At 43.8% G+C, this 17,825-nt stretch overlaps 1 protein-coding gene across 2 annotated transcripts in view; it reads left to right on the top strand.

Moving 5' to 3' along the window:
- The window catches only part of KIF4A (kinesin family member 4A), a 145,780-nt gene extending 128,089 nt beyond the window's left edge, over positions 1-17,691 (top strand). Inside the window, exons 26-32 of one of the 2 annotated variants that reach the window (XM_036411439.2) lie at positions 1,369-1,476; positions 2,454-2,531; positions 2,885-2,983; positions 3,899-4,075; positions 13,124-13,240; positions 14,813-14,935; positions 15,209-17,691. In XM_036411439.2, the coding sequence (XP_036267332.1) occupies positions 1,369-1,476; positions 2,454-2,531; positions 2,885-2,983; positions 3,899-4,075; positions 13,124-13,240; positions 14,813-14,935; positions 15,209-15,406 (900 nt within the window). In that variant the 3' untranslated portion in view covers positions 15,407-17,691. The remainder of the gene's footprint in view (positions 1-1,368; positions 1,477-2,453; positions 2,532-2,884; positions 2,984-3,898; positions 4,076-13,123; positions 13,241-14,812; positions 14,936-15,208) is intronic. The other variant, XM_036411442.2, reaches the window with a different exon arrangement.
- The last annotated feature ends 134 nt before the right edge of the window (positions 17,692-17,825 follow it).

Consider the following 17,825-nt stretch of genomic DNA (forward strand, 5'->3'; position numbering starts at 1 on the left):
ACAACTCTGAGGCAGGTTTTCCTGGTGCCCCTGCCCCTGAGCTCCTGTGTGCCCTTCCCCCCCCCCCCCTCTTGTCCCCCGGGGGACCTCGCCCAGGTCTTGTGTTCCAACAGTTAACATGCTCAAGGCCACACAGTAAATGGAAGAGCAGGCATCTGAATAGCCTGTATTACACACCTAAGCAAAATCAAAGTCATAGAGGCCTTATAAGCTACTCCAAAGGGATCAGGCTTTACTCAAGGTTTGCCTCTAAAAAATAGAATTGCGCCGAAACCGGTTTGGCTCAGTGGTAGAGCGTCGGTCTGTGGACTGAAAGGTCCCGGGTTCGATTCCGGTCAAGGGCATATACTGGTTGCGGGCACATCCCCGGTAGGGGGTGTGCAAGAGGCAAACTGGTTGATGTTTCTCTCTCATCGACATTTCTAGCTCTCTATCTCTCTCCCTTCCTCTCTGTAAAAAAATCAATAAAATATATATTTTTTTTAAATAGAATTGGATATTTGGGATACTCAGAGGATCAAGAGAACACCCCAATGCTGGAACAAATGAAGTTTGGGCTACACATTTATAGGAAACAAAATTGAAGCAAAATTTAAAGCAGTTAAGGTTATTCACAAAATAAGAAATGGTTCTCCAGCTACTCTCCTGAAGTCTCCAGGTACCAAATCCTGGTTAACCTAGGATCCCAGTCATTTGCTCCTTAAATATACAAGCTCCGGGAGAGGAGCGCTTTCAGATTTTCATTCACCAAACAACTCTGGGTGTACAAATCTAACACTGGAAACAGCCTTAAAAGCTAGAAACCTGCTTTTATAAAAAGTTTTCTGAGCAATAAAAATGACCATGTAGTCTTTCCCAAAATTTTCAGATAAGAAACCTGAAACAAAGAGCAATGAATGACTTGTCTAAGTTTACACATACTAGTGATAAGAGATCTTAGCCTCTATTTTGGTATGAAGATTAACATAACTGGTAAACAATGCGGTTGTGCTTGCTCCTTATTACGTCAAGCCATGAGAGCAAAAGAGAACATTTAGCCCCGTCCAGATGGTTCAGTTGGTTGTGGTTTTGATTCCTGGTCATGGCACATAACTAGGTTTTGAGATTCATCCCCAGTTGGGGCACATCTGGGCGGCAACTGATCACATGATGTTTCTCCCCCCATCCCTTTCTCTCTCTCTAAAACAATAAAAACATATCCTCAGGTGAGGATTTAAGAGAGAGAGAGAGAGAGAGAGAGAGAGAGAGAGAGAGAGAACAGTTCACTGCTAAATCACAGAGGAGTCAATCTAATCACTGTTTGGACTGAGCCCGATTTCCTTTTTTTGTCTTATTCCTTTGGTCCCGTTGGGTTGTATCTTTCTCTAGGTGCTGTACCTTCTCAACCAGTTGCAGCAAAGCCAGATGGCAGAGAAGCAGCCAGAAGTGTCAGTCAATGAAAAGAAACAACAGCTGCGGAACACACTGAAGTGTCAGGTATAATGAGGCAAAGGTTTTCAGACATGGGTTCTTAGGGCCTGGCAGAATTATCTGATTTAGACCATTGTACTTACAGCAGAGAGCAATGAGGTGCTAAACAGGGTTGATAATTGCAGCCTCTATTGCTTTTTGGCCCTAGTTGATCAATTTAAGGTATTTAGAATGTAGCCACACATAGAATAACCTCCTTTTTGGTACAGAAATGGCGGTGCATCCTCAATCCCAGACTCTGAGGCCTCCTGATTCTTTGCCTCAACATGAGCTCTAAATAGTTGAGAAAAGTAAAACACCCAGTAGAATCCTAGGGACATTCAGCTGTCTCTTCCTGAGCCTGTTCTTCTGACCTGAGACTTGACATATTTATAAAATGCCTAGAATCTAAATTTCTTCCAGAGGCTGGGAACACCACACCCTTACTAGCATGTCAGAACACTGTTTTATCCATCTTAGAATCTTCTTCCTGCCTCTAGGGTTTCCTTGGTACCTCCCATCAAAGATATAACCAAACTGTAGTTAAGGTCGTATGCATGAATCTGGCTGTCTTAAATGCCAGGAAGTTTAATCAGGCTTATTAGAGTAGCAAATAAACTGCCTAGTCTATGTTGAGAAGGATGATTAAAAGCATCTGACTTCAGAGAAACAGAGCTGTCTGCATAGGTTTCTTAATCAGCTTCCTGATGCGAATGAGGGGTGAGAGACTGGAGAATGGCAAAGAATAAGAAGGCATGTAGGGCAGAGTCCATGGTTTCTGTGATGGCTGTCAGGGCTGCTTGGGATGTTGGAATAGAGTGGCATTCGGGACACCTAGGAACTGGTGGCAATCAGGCATTTTTCTGGGTGCCAGAGCCTGCTGTACAAAAACCATCTGCTGCCAGAAACTTGGCAGCAGTATATTTTCATCTCTGTGAGTTGTTTGGTACCCCACATGTAGTACCCAAAATAATCCCACCGATCTCTGTACTCTCTGGAAATAGGAAGAAGAACTTGAGAAGATGCAAGAAGTGTATATGCAAAATAAGCAGCTTCTCCGAGAGAATGAAATCATAAAACAGGTAACACAGCCTCCCACCCACTGAACAAGCCCCAGGGAGACCCTGTTGCAACTGAGGCCATCCCTTGGGAGTAAGCCTGAATATGATGGCTTAGCTGTATTTTATGAGGTCGACATTGAGTTTCCATGTGATATAGTTATGTGCATTTCAAATTATATAAACACATTTTTTAATTTGCTCTTTTCTGAATTGAATCCTGATCTTGTAAAGTGGGAGTCCTTCAACTACTTTACTATCCTGCATCACTTTAATATGCTATCAAATTGAGCTAGCTTAGAAATCTTTATGTTTGAGCCATGAACACTCTCAGAAGCTGCCCTGCAATATACACGTTGTCTCTTCTTTTCAAATAGAAACTGACTCTCCTCCAAGTAGCCAGCAAACAGAAACCTCATCTTCCTAAGGATACCCTTCTATCTCCAGACTCTTCTTTCGAATATATCCCACCTAAGGTAAACTGCTCAGTGCCTATGATGCCTTCCCATGGCCAAGGTTTGGAGTGAGTACACTAAAATCGCTTCTTAGAAGAGATTGAGAGGTTAAATATCCAAATTCCAGCATCATGATTTTCTCTGGACTCCCAGATAAAACTCTAGGACAGTGGTTCTCAACCTTTTTAATGCCTCGACCCTTTAATATAGTTTCTCATGTTGTGGTGACCCCCAACCATAAAATTATTTTCATTGCTACTTTATAACTGTAATTTTGCTACTGTTACGAATTGTAATGGAAATATCTGTGTTTTCTGATGGTCTTAGGTGACCCTGCTAGCGGTTCTCAACCTGTGGCTCGCGACCCACAGTTTGAAAACCGCTGCTGTAGAGCCTAAGACCATCGGAAAACACAGATATTTCCATTACAATTCGTAACAGTAGCAAAATTACAGTTATAAAGTAGCAATGAAAATAATTTTATGGTTGGGGGTCACCACAACATGAGGAACTGTATTAAAGGGTCGCAGCATTAGAAAGGTTGAGAACCACTGCTCTAGGACATTCTTGAGGGAAATAGGCCTTCTCCTTCCCTGGAAGATGGACTCTTGGCCATGTACAGACATGTAACATGGCTGAAGAGGAGGAGCAAAGTAAAAGAGCAGAACTCAGCTGTCCATCCCTAGATACTTATCAGATCATGAGTCCCTCCCTCCTCAGATTACTCAACCTCTCCCTGCAGTTTCTGTCTCTTCAAACACTCTGCAAGGCCAAAGGCAGAAGCAGAATTTCTTCTGATTAGTAAGCCAAGTGGAGTATATTTGAGGGAGTCTGAAATCTCTGCTCTGAGAAGATAGCTGGCAATAGCTACCGTGAAGATATGATCCACATGTGTTGTTTTTTTTATTAATAACCATTCCAAACCTTTGTTCTTAGCCAAGACCTTCCCATTTTAAAGAAAAGTTCCTGGAGCAAAGCATGGACATCGATGATCTAAAATATTATTCAGAGCATTCTGTGAATGAGCCTGAAGATGGTGATATTGACGATGGGGATGATGAGGAATGGAAGCCAACAAAATTACTTAAGATACCCAAGAGGAACGCCCAAGTGGTAGGCAGCTCTCATCTATGTCAAGGGTTCTAGTCTGTCTTCACTGCCAGTGGGAATGTACCGGCCCCATACCCTGCACCTGGATCCCATTAGAGGCATTGGGTCTACTGAGGGGTGCTCCTCAGGCCAGCTCTGTATGGAACCTGGGGCCAGCAGAAGGAGCTGCCTGAGTGTGCAGGTGGTTCTTTTCATGTCTGTGGACTCTTACCAGTCTGAAAGGTAGTAGTGTTCTTCAGGTTGGTCCCAATGTGATCATAATCCTTCTCATTTTTATAGCACTTTACAGTTTATAAAGCATCTTCATATATGCTATTTCTTTTCAATTGTCACACAAAAATTCAGTGAGATACTTATTATTTATTTTACAGATGAATCTTCAGCCCACAGGAAGGAAATGACCTTGCCTAAGGTTATACAAGTGATAGTCAGGACTTGAAATAGAATATTCTGACTCCAAGTCCAGTTTGTTGCTATCACATCATGGTCATATCAGTAAAAATTATAGACCAGAAACTGAGTGCCTAATAGAGTGATTTTGCTCACTAGGCTAAGGGACATTGAGAATTACAGAAAAGGCTAAGAGTTCAGATCAAACACAATAGTTAAGGCCAGTTAGGAACAGTCTGACTTTGAGGAATGTTTTATTTGTTTACATTATGACAGGTTTACATAATTATCAAATGTAGATGATTTAAAACATTAACTTCCTGGGTACTACAGTTCACTGCTACCACAACTGTGCCCTGCAGTCACATTCTGCCTAAGAGCAGTTCACAAACTACCCTAGCTGGCTTCCTGGAAGGTTACTTGATTTCATTAGCTCATAGTGAACCACACAGGGAACTGAGCCTTCTAAAGCCACAACATCAGAGGAAGCAAGTCATGAGGAATAGATAATCATGCTGGCATTTGGTCATTTGAAAACAGTCAAAAATGCAACATATTGGGCCTAACAGCTTGTCCTTAGCCTCAGATTGCTTATAATCTAACTAGAGGCCTGGTACATGAAATTCGTGCATGGGGGCGGGGAAGGGGGGGAGATATCCCTCAGCCCAGCCTGCACCCTCTCCAATCGGACCCCTCGGGGGATGTCCAACTGGCCATTTATGTCTGATCCTGGTGGACATCCCTCTCACAATCCAGGACTGCTGGCTCCCAAATGCTCACCTGCCTACCTTCCTGATTGCCCCTAACCACTTCTGCCTGCCAGCCTGATCACCCCCTAACCACTCCCATGCCAGCCTGATTGATGTCTAACTGTTCCCCTGCCAGCCTATTTGCCCCCAGCTTCCCTCCTCTGCCAGCCTGGTCACCCCTAACTGCCCTCCCTTGCAAGCTTGGTCCCTCCCAACTGCCCTCCCCTGCTGGCCATCTTGTGGTGGCCATCTTGTGTCCACATGGGGACAGGATCTTTGACCACATGTGTGTTGGAGTGATGGTCAATCTGCATATTACTCTTTTATTAGATAGGATAGAGGCCTGGTGCATGGGTGGGAGCCAGCTGGTTTGCCCTGAAAGGTGTCCTGGATCAGGGTGGGGGTTTCCTTGGGATGTGGGGCAGCCAGCCTGAGCGAGGGGCCTGTGGTGGTTTGCAGGCTGGCCACGCCCCCCCAGTGACCCAAGCAGAGGCCCTGATATCTGGAATTTATTTACCTTCTACAATTGAAACTTTGTGGCCTGGGATGGAGCCAAGCCTCCTCCTCATTCTGGGGCGGGCAGCCATTTCAGTTTGGATTTGTTTACCTTCTATAATTGAAACTGTAGCCTTGAGTGGAGGCCTAGGCCAGCAACTGAGAGCGGAAAGCTTGGCTTCTTCCGTTGCCTGGGAAATCCAAGCCTCCCTCCTGCTCTCTGTGGCTATAGCCATCTTGGTTGGGTTTATTTGCATGCTCACTCTGATTGGATGGTAGGTGTGGCTGGTGGGCATGGCTTGTGGGTATAGTGGAGTGATGATTAATTTGCATATTACTCTTTTATTAGGTAGGATAGGAAAACAAGGCAAATACAATAAATAGAAGCGCACCATAGAACCTCAGCATCTTCATCTCAGAGACATGCACTGAGGGGCTTTTAAGGGTGACTATAAAGCCAAACCAAGTAGATAGTGTTTAGGAAGACACCAGGGAAGAGATGACTGTTGCTGCATTATAAGATAGAAAGGGAAATATATGTTGGGGGCAACTAGGAAAGCATTTCTGGACCAATGAATAGCATATTGCAAACATTTGGTAGTAGAAGAGGGACAGAGAGTTGAGACAGAGAAAATGGGACAGAAAAATATCTGACTTTCATTTACTTAACAAACATGGACTGTACTGTGTATGAAGTGGAGCGCATGAACTGAGTACAGATGAAAAGGTCAGCTAAATAACAGGAAGCAGAGTTGAAAAATACTCAGAAATACATGGAAGAAGGCCTAAAACTGGTGAGGAAGTTTCCAAATGAGAAGCAGATACAGGTATACTTTCCTGAAGGAAGACTTACTATATGTTATATAGCACTGTTGCTCTAAGCCTAAAAAGAAATATGTAACAGATATTTCAAGTAAATAGTATTACTATCAATGGCAAATCCTATGCCTAAAACAGTGAGAGATGATTATTTCCTAGGCTCCCCCCTTAATTTTAAAACTCAAGAAGAGACTATAACTGGGCTTTAAGGGGAGCAAGTTGACATACCATCTTGTTTCTCCCTTTGTGTGACCTCAAAGTACATGGATGCTATGACTGCTCTTTGATCAGACTGCTCATAGACAGACATTATAGACCTTGAGGCTTTGCATGAAGGCCATCCTGATTATTATTGTTCCAACCCAACTGAAGCAGACTGGTATTCCACTAGTTTACTGAAAGAAAGACACCAAAATGATGATTTGTCCAAAGCTACTGCTGAAAATGTTGGCTTCCTCACTCAGCCATGTTTCCTGTGTGTACTAAGGACATGCTGAGGGATAGGCCATGTGCTATAGTTTTTAAAAGTAATAGCTTAGAAGCCAGTTAGACATGGGTTCTAGTCTTGAGTTTGCCACTGGTGAGTTAGATGACCTTAAGCAAGTCAATCTCCCTACGCTTCAGATTCTTCATCTATGTAATGATGGGATTATATTAGAAGAGAGATATAAAGTTTCTTTCCAGCACTAATATCCTGAGTCAGAATAACAAAGTTGTTATTGTTTTTAATAAATGGGTTTTAATAATTTTAACCTTTATATGGTGTTGTATGGTAATCTGAAAAGTTAAAAGAAGGAATGTATGCAAAAGCGCCTTGTGACAAAATATCATACAGGTATTGTTATTACAGCATAGTAAGCATTTTACTAATATTGATATTTTAGCAGAAATTAGGAAGCAGGTATTTTTGTCTCCATCTTAGCAGTGAAAGGATGGAGATGAACTTGGATGAAGTGACTTATCCAAAGTCATGCCATGTATTAAATACTAGAGGCCCAGTGCACGAATTCGTGCACGGTGGGATCCCTTGGGGTGGCCTATGGAGATCAGGCCCCAGCTCATGCTTCCAGCCACACAGCCCCACCTCGCAGCCTGCCTTGGGCTGATGTCGCCCCCTCACCTGCTCTACCATCCTGCCTGCGGGGTAATCATCAGGGCCAGGGCCCCCCACTGCCACTTCTGGTTGTTGTCTGCAGGGCGGGCAATAGGTTGGAACCAGGCTCCCACCCCCTCCCCCTGCTGCTGCCTGTAGCCTTATGCATGATAACCCTGCAAGGCAATTGGGCCCCTGCTTGCACCTGCTTGGCCTGGCACCACCCACTCACCTGCTCCACCATCTCGCCACGATCCCACTTTTGTTGGGGCCCATTAGTGCTAGCAGCACCTCCACTGCCACCCTGCTGCCAGCGCAGAGTCACTGATGCCCGCCATGTTCCGCACTGCTCCCTGGTGGTCAGCACACATTATAGCAAGCGGCCGAACTCCCAGTCAAATGACCGCTGGAGGGGAAACTTTGCATATTAGGCTTTTATTATATAGGAAAGGATGAGAGCCCAAGTTTCCTAATTCCTAGCCTAATGTTCTTTATGTTAAATTTTTATCAGCCCTGACTGGTTTGGCTCAGTGGAAAGAGCGTCAGTCTGTAGACTGAAGGGTCCAAGATTCAATTACAGTCAAGGGCATGTGCCTTGGTTGCAGGCACATCCCCAGTGGAAGGTGTGCAGGAGGCAGCTGATCGATGTTTCTCTCTCATCGATGTTTCTATCCCTCTCCTTTCCTCTCTGTAAAAAATCAATAAAATATATATTTTTTTTAATTTTATTAGATATTTCATTCTGAGATACAATACAATGCTGAAATCAGTGCTAGAAGAATTATAGACTCTAAAGCAATGGTTATCAAGCCTGGATGTACATTAGGATCCCCAAAGGAGCTTTTAAACATGGGAGCCAGGGACCCCACCCCCTGATATTATGATTTAGTTGAGGTGGAACCTGGCCTTTCTGAAAACTCTCCCAGAGATTTCATATGTACAATCAGGGATGAAAACTACTGGCTTAAAGGAACCCCACTGGTTCCTTTCAGCTCTACTTCCCACTCTATATAAAGAGTCCCTCGATTATAGTGATTCTTAACTGTGGTATTGGGACATGCTGGGTGGGTTGCCAGCAGTTCTGATACACTCATGTGTACACATACACCGCATACCTATATAATTGAGGTTATGTCTGTGACAAGGTCATGCTCCCTCTCAAATTCTGATCTTGTCCTGGTGTAAGAAAGAATAAGATGAAGTTGTAGCTAGTACATATAGCATTCACGTGAATACGTGTGTCATGACTCTTCTATAACAACACTGCCAGATGTATTTCTAGCCTCTGCTTGCTTGAAAACTTATGATAGTGATGAATCTCACAGGGAAGCTCATTGTATTCCATAACTGTTAGAAAGTTGTTCCTTGTTGAGCTAAAATAGGCTGTCCTGTAAATCATCCCAGTAAGTCTTGGCTATATAAAAGTCTAATTGTTCTTATTTATGACAGCCTTTCAGATAATACTCTCATACTATTGTAGTAAGCCTTTGCATAAAATAGAGACATGTGGGTAGGTTACTAGAGTCTTTTTGATGAATTTGTAAATGGCCAGAGGACCATAGCCAGTCTATAGCAGTGAATTCAGTGTCATCCTGATGAGATATGTCTAGGATATGTCATAGAATTCTGTCTTTTTTCCTATCTTATTCAAAGATGCAAAGATTTTTTCATTTTATTTTAATGCCCAATGTTGGACAAGTATGACTAAGATGGGCATTCCTGCCTATTGCTACTAGGAATGTAAATTTGGTATAACTTTCTGTAAAGCAACTTGAAAATATGTATCAAAGGCTTTAAAAAGGTTTCTATCTTTTGGCCCAGTAATTATACACATAAGAATTTATACTAAAAAAATAGTTATTGGTGTGTAAAAAAGGTTTATTTACCAACAAATCTTTTGAGCATCTAAGTATCAGGCACTGTTTCTAGGTGCTGAGGACGCAACATATGAGACAGGTAAGATCCTTGGCGTCATGAAACTGAAGAAAGACATTCTTGTGGAGAAAGAGAGACATAATAAACCAGAAAAACAAAATCATTTTATTTTTAAAAAAATATATTTTATTGATTTTTTTTTACAGAGTGGAAGAGAGAGGGATAGAGAGTTGGAAACATCGATGCGAGAGAATCATTGATCAGCTGCCTCTTGCACACCCCCCACTGGGGATGTGCCCACAACCAAGGTACATGCCCTAGACCGGAATCGAACCTGGGATCTTTCAGTCCCCAGGCCAACGCTCTATCCACTGAGCCAAACCAGTTTTGGCAATAAAATCATTTTAGATGATAAGAGATAAGAAGAAAATATAGGGAAGTCACAGATAGGATAGGAAAAGTGTACTTTAGAAGAGGGCTTGGGAGAGGTATCTCTGAGGAAGAGATATTTAAGCTAAGAGCTGAACAAAGGGAAGGAGCAAGTCAGGGAAGGAATCAGGGAAGAACATTTTAGGAAAAGAAAACAGCAAATGCAAAGATCTTGGGGCAGGATGAACTTGGTTTATGAAGGAGCAGCTGAGAAGGTCAGTGTGGCTAGAGTGTATTGAAAAGTGGGAGAGAGTAGTATAAGGGAAGATTCAGAGGAGTAGTAAGGGCCACATCATGGAGGGCCTGGTCAATCATGGTAACATTTGGGTTATATTTATGTATCAGGATGTTTGCTATAACATGATTTATAGTAGCAAACAATTTCTTTTAATGCCATCTTAATATCTACTGTAGGGGTCTGGTTTAATAAATTGACATTTCCACAGAATGAAATACTATAGACAACTATTAAATTTTTTAAATCATGGTTTTCTATTTTCAAATTTTATAAAGTGATACATATTATTCTCATAATCGAAAAAATATGTTATTTTGCTTTAGTTTACCTTCACAACTACAGAATAATGATGATGGTTGTCAAATGAAAGAAATGTAAGGGCTTGAATTTAACGGTAGACCCAGTTAAATGAATCCACAAAGACATGACAAGGTGGGCGGGAGGGGAAAGCTGTGAATTTAGGCCTCATTAACAAGAATATTGGGAAGTGTCTGTCTCAATCTACTTCATAGTGATCACATATAGAAAGTTATTCTCATTTCTGGGTGTTACAAAGATGAACTTGGACAAACTGATATATAGTTAAGATGGCAAGGATTCTTGGAAACAGTGTCGTGGTGAATCATTGAAGGAGCTAGATCTATTTAGCTCTGAGACGATTTGGACAGAAGGGCACTGGGAGTGAAAATTATGCTCAGGGTTTGAACAACTGAGCTGTGAAAGGGGGGTTAAACTTGATTCCATGTCATTCCAGATGACAGAATTGTGTCCTATGGTCAAACGTTATGGGAAACAATTTTCATCTCAGGATAGAGTTTGGAATCATTAGACCAGGGACATTAGAGAGGTGCTTCAAACATCACATCAGACTTTATATGGTCGCCGAGGTCTCTTCTGACTCATCCATCATTCTATGAGGTCTGCCACTTGTTTGTTTCAAGCCAAACTATCCTACTTTCTCCCACCATTTCTCTTATAACATCACTTTTTAAAAAATATATATTTTATTAATTTCTTACAGAGAGGAAGAGAGAGGGATAGAGAGTTAGAAACATCGATGAGAGAAAACACAGATTAGCTGCCTCCTGCACACTCCCCTCTGGGGATGTGCCCGCAACCAAGGTATATGCCCTTGACCAGAATCGAAACTGGGACCCTTCAGTCTACAGGCCAACACTCAGTCTGAGCCACACTGGTTAGGGCATAAGATCACTTCTTATAACACTGGTCACCCATCTCTATTTTAATGGGATAGATTACTTCAAACGGTGTCTGGGAGCAGTTGCACCCTGTGATTTCTGAATTCCAAACTTCTGTCTGACTATATTGTTTTTTGACAGCCATTGTACACAACTACTTTTAAGCCAGATCTTCCTCCCATATTTTTTAACTATAGGCACGATACATGAAATTTGTGCATTCCCTCAGCCCAACCTGCACCCTCTCACAGTCTGGGAGCCCTTGGGGGATCCCCCCACGGGCCTAAGCCATCAGTCAGACATCCTTAGCGCTGGCTGCCGTGGAAGCAGGAGAGGCTCCCGCCACCACTGCTCTTGCCAACCATGAGCCCAGCTTCTGGCAGAGCAGCGCTCCCCCTGTGGGAGCCCACTGACCACCAGGGGGCAGCTCCTGCATTGAGTGTCTGCCACCTGGTAGTGTGCCTCATAGCAACCGGTAGTTCCACCATTCCATCAGTTTGCATATTAGACTTTTATTATATAGGATGGCTGATTTGGGAGGAACCTAAATGTCAAACTGAAATTGATCCCTGTTATAACTAACTTTTGGCCAATATTTTCAGCCTGTCCAAATATTTTTGAATTGTGATTCTGTTATCTTACATATTAATAATCCTTCCAGTTTTGTGTTGTTACAGCAGATTAAAATGCCTACCTTGTAGACCAGTTATGAGATTTTTGTATTTGCATATTATATGAAAGTATTCTGAAAACTGTAAAGTGCTATACAAATGTAAGTGATTTATTTCATTCATCAATGATTCATTAAACTGCTAAATTAAACTGCTTAGGATAAAGCTCAGGCTGACACTGAACAAACTGTAGAAAGTGAGCTGGATGAAGTACAGTTAGGTAGATCAAAAGATGTCAAACAACTGTGCTCAGTCCTTAAATATACTGTACCTAACTCCACTACCATCTAGCTCACAGTTCTTCACTTTGCCCCTATATGATCATGAGAGTCGCTTTCAGTTGCCCTTCATTGTTATGATAGCCCCCTGATCTGTCTTTCAAGTATCCTATCCCCAAATAAATGGATTTGCCTGGCTTGACTTGTTTTTAGTAAACCTCTGGTGGTTCACATTAATCATTGTTTCGCTAAAGAGAGGACTGAGGAGCCCTGGCTGGTATTGCTCAGTGGTTACAGTGCCAGCCTGTGCACTGAAGGGTCTTGGGTTTGATTCCTGGCCAAGGGCATGTATCTGTGCTGCAGGTTCGATCCCCAGCCTTGGTCAGGGCATGTGTGAGAGGAAATCAGTCAGTGTGTCTCACGTTGATCTCTTCCTCTTCTCCCTGTCTCCCTGCCCCTCTCTCCCCTTTTCTCCCTTCCACTCTAAAAAAAAAAAAAAAATCAATGGAAAAAATATCCTCGAGTGAGGATTAACCAGAGAGGACTGAGGAGATAGAAGCTTGGTAAAGTTGATGATACTTTCCATCTTTTTGGAAAGGCTTGTAAATGAAGGGAAGGCCTTTTAAACTAGTCATCCTACCCTGTGAAAAGTGTGGTTAAACAATTCAGAGAGGATTGAGGAGGGAGAGAAACATCAGTGATGAGAGAGAATCATTGATTGGCTACCTCCAGCATGCCCCTCATGGGGGATTGAGCCTGTAACCCAGGCATGTGTCCTGACTGGGAATAGAACTGTGACCTTCATAGGTTGATGCTCAACCCCTGAGCCACACCGACCAGACAGTAATGAGTCTTTCTACAAACCTGTTTTGCAGTGTTCCTGCAAGGGCTGGTGTGGGAATAAGCAGTGTGGGTGCAGGAGACAGAAGTTGAACTGTGGCGTGGACTGTAGCTGTGACCCCACAAAGTGTAGGAACCGTCAGCAAGACAAGGTAAGATCAGTGCCATTGCCCCTCATTTTCTCCACTAGTTTCCGCCCTTTTCTTCGTGAAATCTGGAATCTCCTGCCCAACTCTTCTACTTTTCTCTGCAATCAGAAAAAGACACAGTTCGCTTAATCCTACTTCCTCACTGCTAGCCTGTCCACACATCCCCTTCAGAAACCATTGCCCTTCCCAGAAGATTCCCAGGTATGAGTTCCCCATTCCCCACCTTGGCTATAACGTTTCTGTAGTTTCTGAGGCAGGAACAAGAAAACAGGCATTTACGGGCATATAGACATGCATGATCAGGCTAATCCAGAGGCTTAGCTGGAACTGTAAGGGCCTCATGCTAAAGTGGCAGCTTCCAGGAAGGAAGTTAATCCTTCTGACATCTTGAGACATTAGTTACCTAGCCCCTCTCCATGGGAACCAGCTATTCTCTACGAAAAGATTCACAGGAACCTGGTCTTTCTGATGGTCACTGTTGTGAGCCAAGCTAATTGTAGCTATCCTCCTTACATTGCTTCCAGGAATAGAAATCTCAGGGAAACAAAATGTGTGCTGAGAAAGGCAGCACCAAGCAAGTCAGGCCCACATACTTGCCTTATGCCTACCTGTGCCCATGGCAAAAGCTCATTCCTACAGCTCTCTCTGTGATAAAGAATAATTTTAGCAAGCTTAGTCTAATGATCATTCATCATGTATTTCTTGAACATCTACATGTGAGCAATTTTGCCCTGGGTTTTCTATTTAAAATACTTCTAAGGTAGGCAGTCATTAGAGGATTAAAACGGCAGGCTAGAGGTAAGGCTAACAATTGTAGTTGTCTTGGGGACCTTGGGAGTCTATTCCTGTGGCTAAGTAAAATAAGTCAGGCAGAAAAAATCAAGAACTATATGGTTTCACTCATATGGGGGATATAGAATTGAAAGCAACAAATAAACAAGGAAGGCAAACAAAAACTCATAGAAACAACCATCATGTTGGTTACCCGAGTGAAGGAGGTGAGAGTAGTAAAGGGTGAAGGGGGTCAAATATTTGGTGACAGAAGGAGGTTGGACTTTGGGTGGTGGGCACACAGTGCAATATCCAGATCATGTACCATAGAAATTTACACTTGAAACCTATATAATCTTATTGACCAGTGTCACCCCAATAAAAGATTAGACCTTAATCCAGTTCTTTTTTCATAACAGCAGGTTATAATTCTAATCTAAGCTCTACCCCAGAGTCACCTCACTGCTTAAGTGACTTCCTTCTCTAAAAAAAAAATAATACAGACAACACCCTGTATAGGTACTAAAAAGAATATTGCAGATTGAAAAAAGGGAAAGTTAAAGAGATCACCAAGGCTTGGTCTTGTTTAAACCTCGCCTCGTGATGTGTCCTGTGCCACGATCCTACCTAGTCCTTTGCCTTCAGAAGCTGCCGTCAAGCACTATGACCCCCAAGCAGGGTCTCCCTGAGACTTGCTTAGAAACTGATGAGGCCCTCCAAGCTGGGGTCTCTCTGGTTGAAGCGGACGGTGATTCTATAACCCTGGGAACGGAATTTCTAATAGCCTGTCTGCTTGATTCTCAGGAAAGCTTGGGAACTGTTGAGAGGACCCAGGATTCCGAAGGTTCCTTCCAACTGGAGGATCCCACAGAAGTGACCCCAGGATTAAGCTTCTTCAACCCTGTCTGTGCCACTCCAAGCAGCAAGGTGGGCAGGCTAAAAGGCAGGCATTTCCAGCTGTATTATGGTCCGTCTCTGCCTTAGCTCTGACCGACAGTGGTGGAGGGAAGGGGAGGAAGTGCCAAAGTGCTTGTTGGGAACTGGGACTGGAGCATAGTCTGTTTCTTCCTGCTTCCTGCAGAGCAGTCTTCTGGAACACCTCATACTATTGGAAGTGTCCTGGGCCTCCGTGGGGGCTAAGTTGGGCTGAGCCTCTGCCCCCACCTGAGATGCAGTCATCTTTTTTTCTGTCCTTCCTAGATCCTGAAAGATATGTGTGAAGTGAAGCAGGTTCTGTTCAAGACTTCTTCAGACACCTCCTCCCTTGGCCTCCCAGAGTTGAAACATGTAGCCACAGAATCCCAAGAAAATAAAGCTCCAGGGAGGAAAAAGAAACGAGCTCTGGCCAGCAATGTCAGCTTCTTCTCTGGCCGCTCCCCTATTGAAGAAGCCCCCTGAAGTTGGACTCATCTCTGCCCCAGTCTGGCTTGTAAGACGCCTCTGGTTGCAGCCAGTGGAGGTTTTTTAATGGCTCCTCTAGATTTCACGTTTCTTGCTGTTGATAAAACGGACAGCATGTTACTGAAAAGGAAGGGATTGTTTTGGCTCTCAGTCCTCACTCTCTAGCCCTCCAGTCCCAGATTACTGATTGCTCTCTCCTCTCTAGAAGGGTGCTAAGTCGCCTGCTGAAGACAGAACCAGCTGATCTCCTGCTGACTCTTTGGGAACCAATTCCCAGCACAGTCTAGCTCTTCCTGATTTGCCAACAGTTCAGGCTGCCTCCCAGGGCTGTCTTATCTCTAGGCTCTCTCAGCTTCATGACAGAGCCTGACCTGGGTGGAATACCTGACACCCATCTTTCAACCCACCTCAGGACGGGGCTCTCCATGGTGCTGAGGTAAAGGAAATCTTTAAGGTGTTAATGTTTTTTTTTAAAGAAATAAAGCTTAGTGCTTCTATTGTTTGGAAAGATCCTTCCATGCTATACTTTCAACCCGTGTTCCTCTGCCCCTGGGAACGCCAGGCAAGTAGCCAGGTCCCTCTGCCTTGTCATGGCCCCTGTTCCCCGAGGGCCATATGGAGCAGAACATCACGTCTTCACGTCACTCTGCTACCTCAGGAAATTGGAAGAAAACTAGCAAGGCCAGTGGCTCGATCTCCACTGTATAGCCTGCCCAGCCTCTAGATTTACGAGGAAGGGACATATTTACTAGGTATCCCCATGCACCTGCCACCATTTTATTTGAAGTCACAAAGTAAGTGAGTAATAGAGCTAGAACTTGAACCCAGGTCTAACACCAAAGCTTCTTAAGAGTGGCAGTGGTGGCAATCCCTACAGTCCTGCATCCTGACTTCCTACATGAGCATGGGCGTGGGGCCACACTGCTGCCTGCTTTCTCCTTTGAAAGGGGAGCAGAGGGGTGTGGCTTACTCCTTATTGAGCATCAGAATTCTCCATCTCTGCTTAAAACTGCAAAGGGGCCAGCCCTAAAATGCCAAACACGGGTTGCTGACTGGCCTTACAGCCTTTTGAAGAGTTTTCAAGGCCTGGGCCTCTCATATTCATGCATTCTGAATCCCAGCCTTCCCCTCCCCTCCCCCACTCCCCCAGTAAAAGCTTCCAGAGCACCCTCCAGAACTCAGCACATGAAAGCCCAGACTCCTTTAAAATCCATCAGAGGCAAGCAAAGGAAACTGAAGGACGACCTGCTGGGAATGAAGCCTGCAAGAGGACTTAACTGCCCTGCAGCCCTCCCTGGCCTTCTGCCAGCAGGCAGCCCTACTTCTCTGCATTTTAATGTTCAGGAAGCTAGAGAGCCTCTTCCATTGCTAACTAGAGGCCCTGGATACAATGGGAAGGCAGCGAGGGAGGAGGGCTGTCTCTTGGCATAAGAGTGCCAGTCGTCTCTCCCAAACCCAGTGTGTGTGGGAGGCTGGGTAAGCAAGCTATCACCAGAGAGGCATCCTTTCCCACCAACACTGCATTAACCCACGGGCTTTGAGCCATCACATCATAGAGGGAAGGTCAGTCCCACCCAGAGCCCTACATTTTCGCGCTGAGCTAACTACAAGTGCTAGACAGTGCTGTCTGTTGATGGTGTAGTAACAGTACTTTTGTACGTTGTGGACAAAAAAAGGGCCACATAGTAAACCTGACAAGCTCAAAGGAGGCCTGCATGGTGGCCTTACAGACTCAGAGACTTACAGTAACCACATCGGATGGTCTGAACATAAAAATTTCTAACTAAATCCAGTTTATGGGGGGAGTCACATGCTAGGCCTGTATATCTTCTTTGACATAGTTCAGTCTTTACCCTAAGTGAGGCGGTATATTGTCTTTTTGCATCTAAGATAACATACCCTTGGAATGTCAGAGTAATCTCATCCAGATCCTTCAGGGCACACCAGAACAGAGACTATGAACCCTTCGTTGTTATCTTATTGCCTAAATACCATCTCTATGTGTTGTAAATGCTAACTATCTTATACCCACCAATGTAAAAGATGTCTGAGTCTCTCCATTTCACTCTTTATCCAATCTTAGAGATTTTCCTTCTTTTCTTTCTCCTGACCCCTTAATCTACCACCAATGGATTTCATGTAACCCTCCTTAAGTCTCCTCCTTTGATTGTAGTATATAAACCAGGCTGTGAAAGTGCCATTCTCCGGAGCATCTTCTCAACCCCTTCAGATTTTGCTTCCCAACAATTGTCCGTTTGGCTCAAATAAACTCATAAAAATTATCTACGGGTTTGAACGTTTCTTACATCAACAATGTGTTTATCTTTCACAATCCAGTGACCCTAACCCCCGACACTCTTCAAATGATTCTTGGAAGGATACTTTAGATGCCTTGGAGATAAAGCAGCTGGAATGA

The sequence above is a fragment of the Pipistrellus kuhlii genome, unplaced genomic scaffold, assembly GCF_014108245.1.
Source record: "Pipistrellus kuhlii isolate mPipKuh1 unplaced genomic scaffold, mPipKuh1.p scaffold_m20_p_40, whole genome shotgun sequence".
Taxonomy (NCBI): Eukaryota; Metazoa; Chordata; class Mammalia; order Chiroptera; family Vespertilionidae; genus Pipistrellus; species Pipistrellus kuhlii.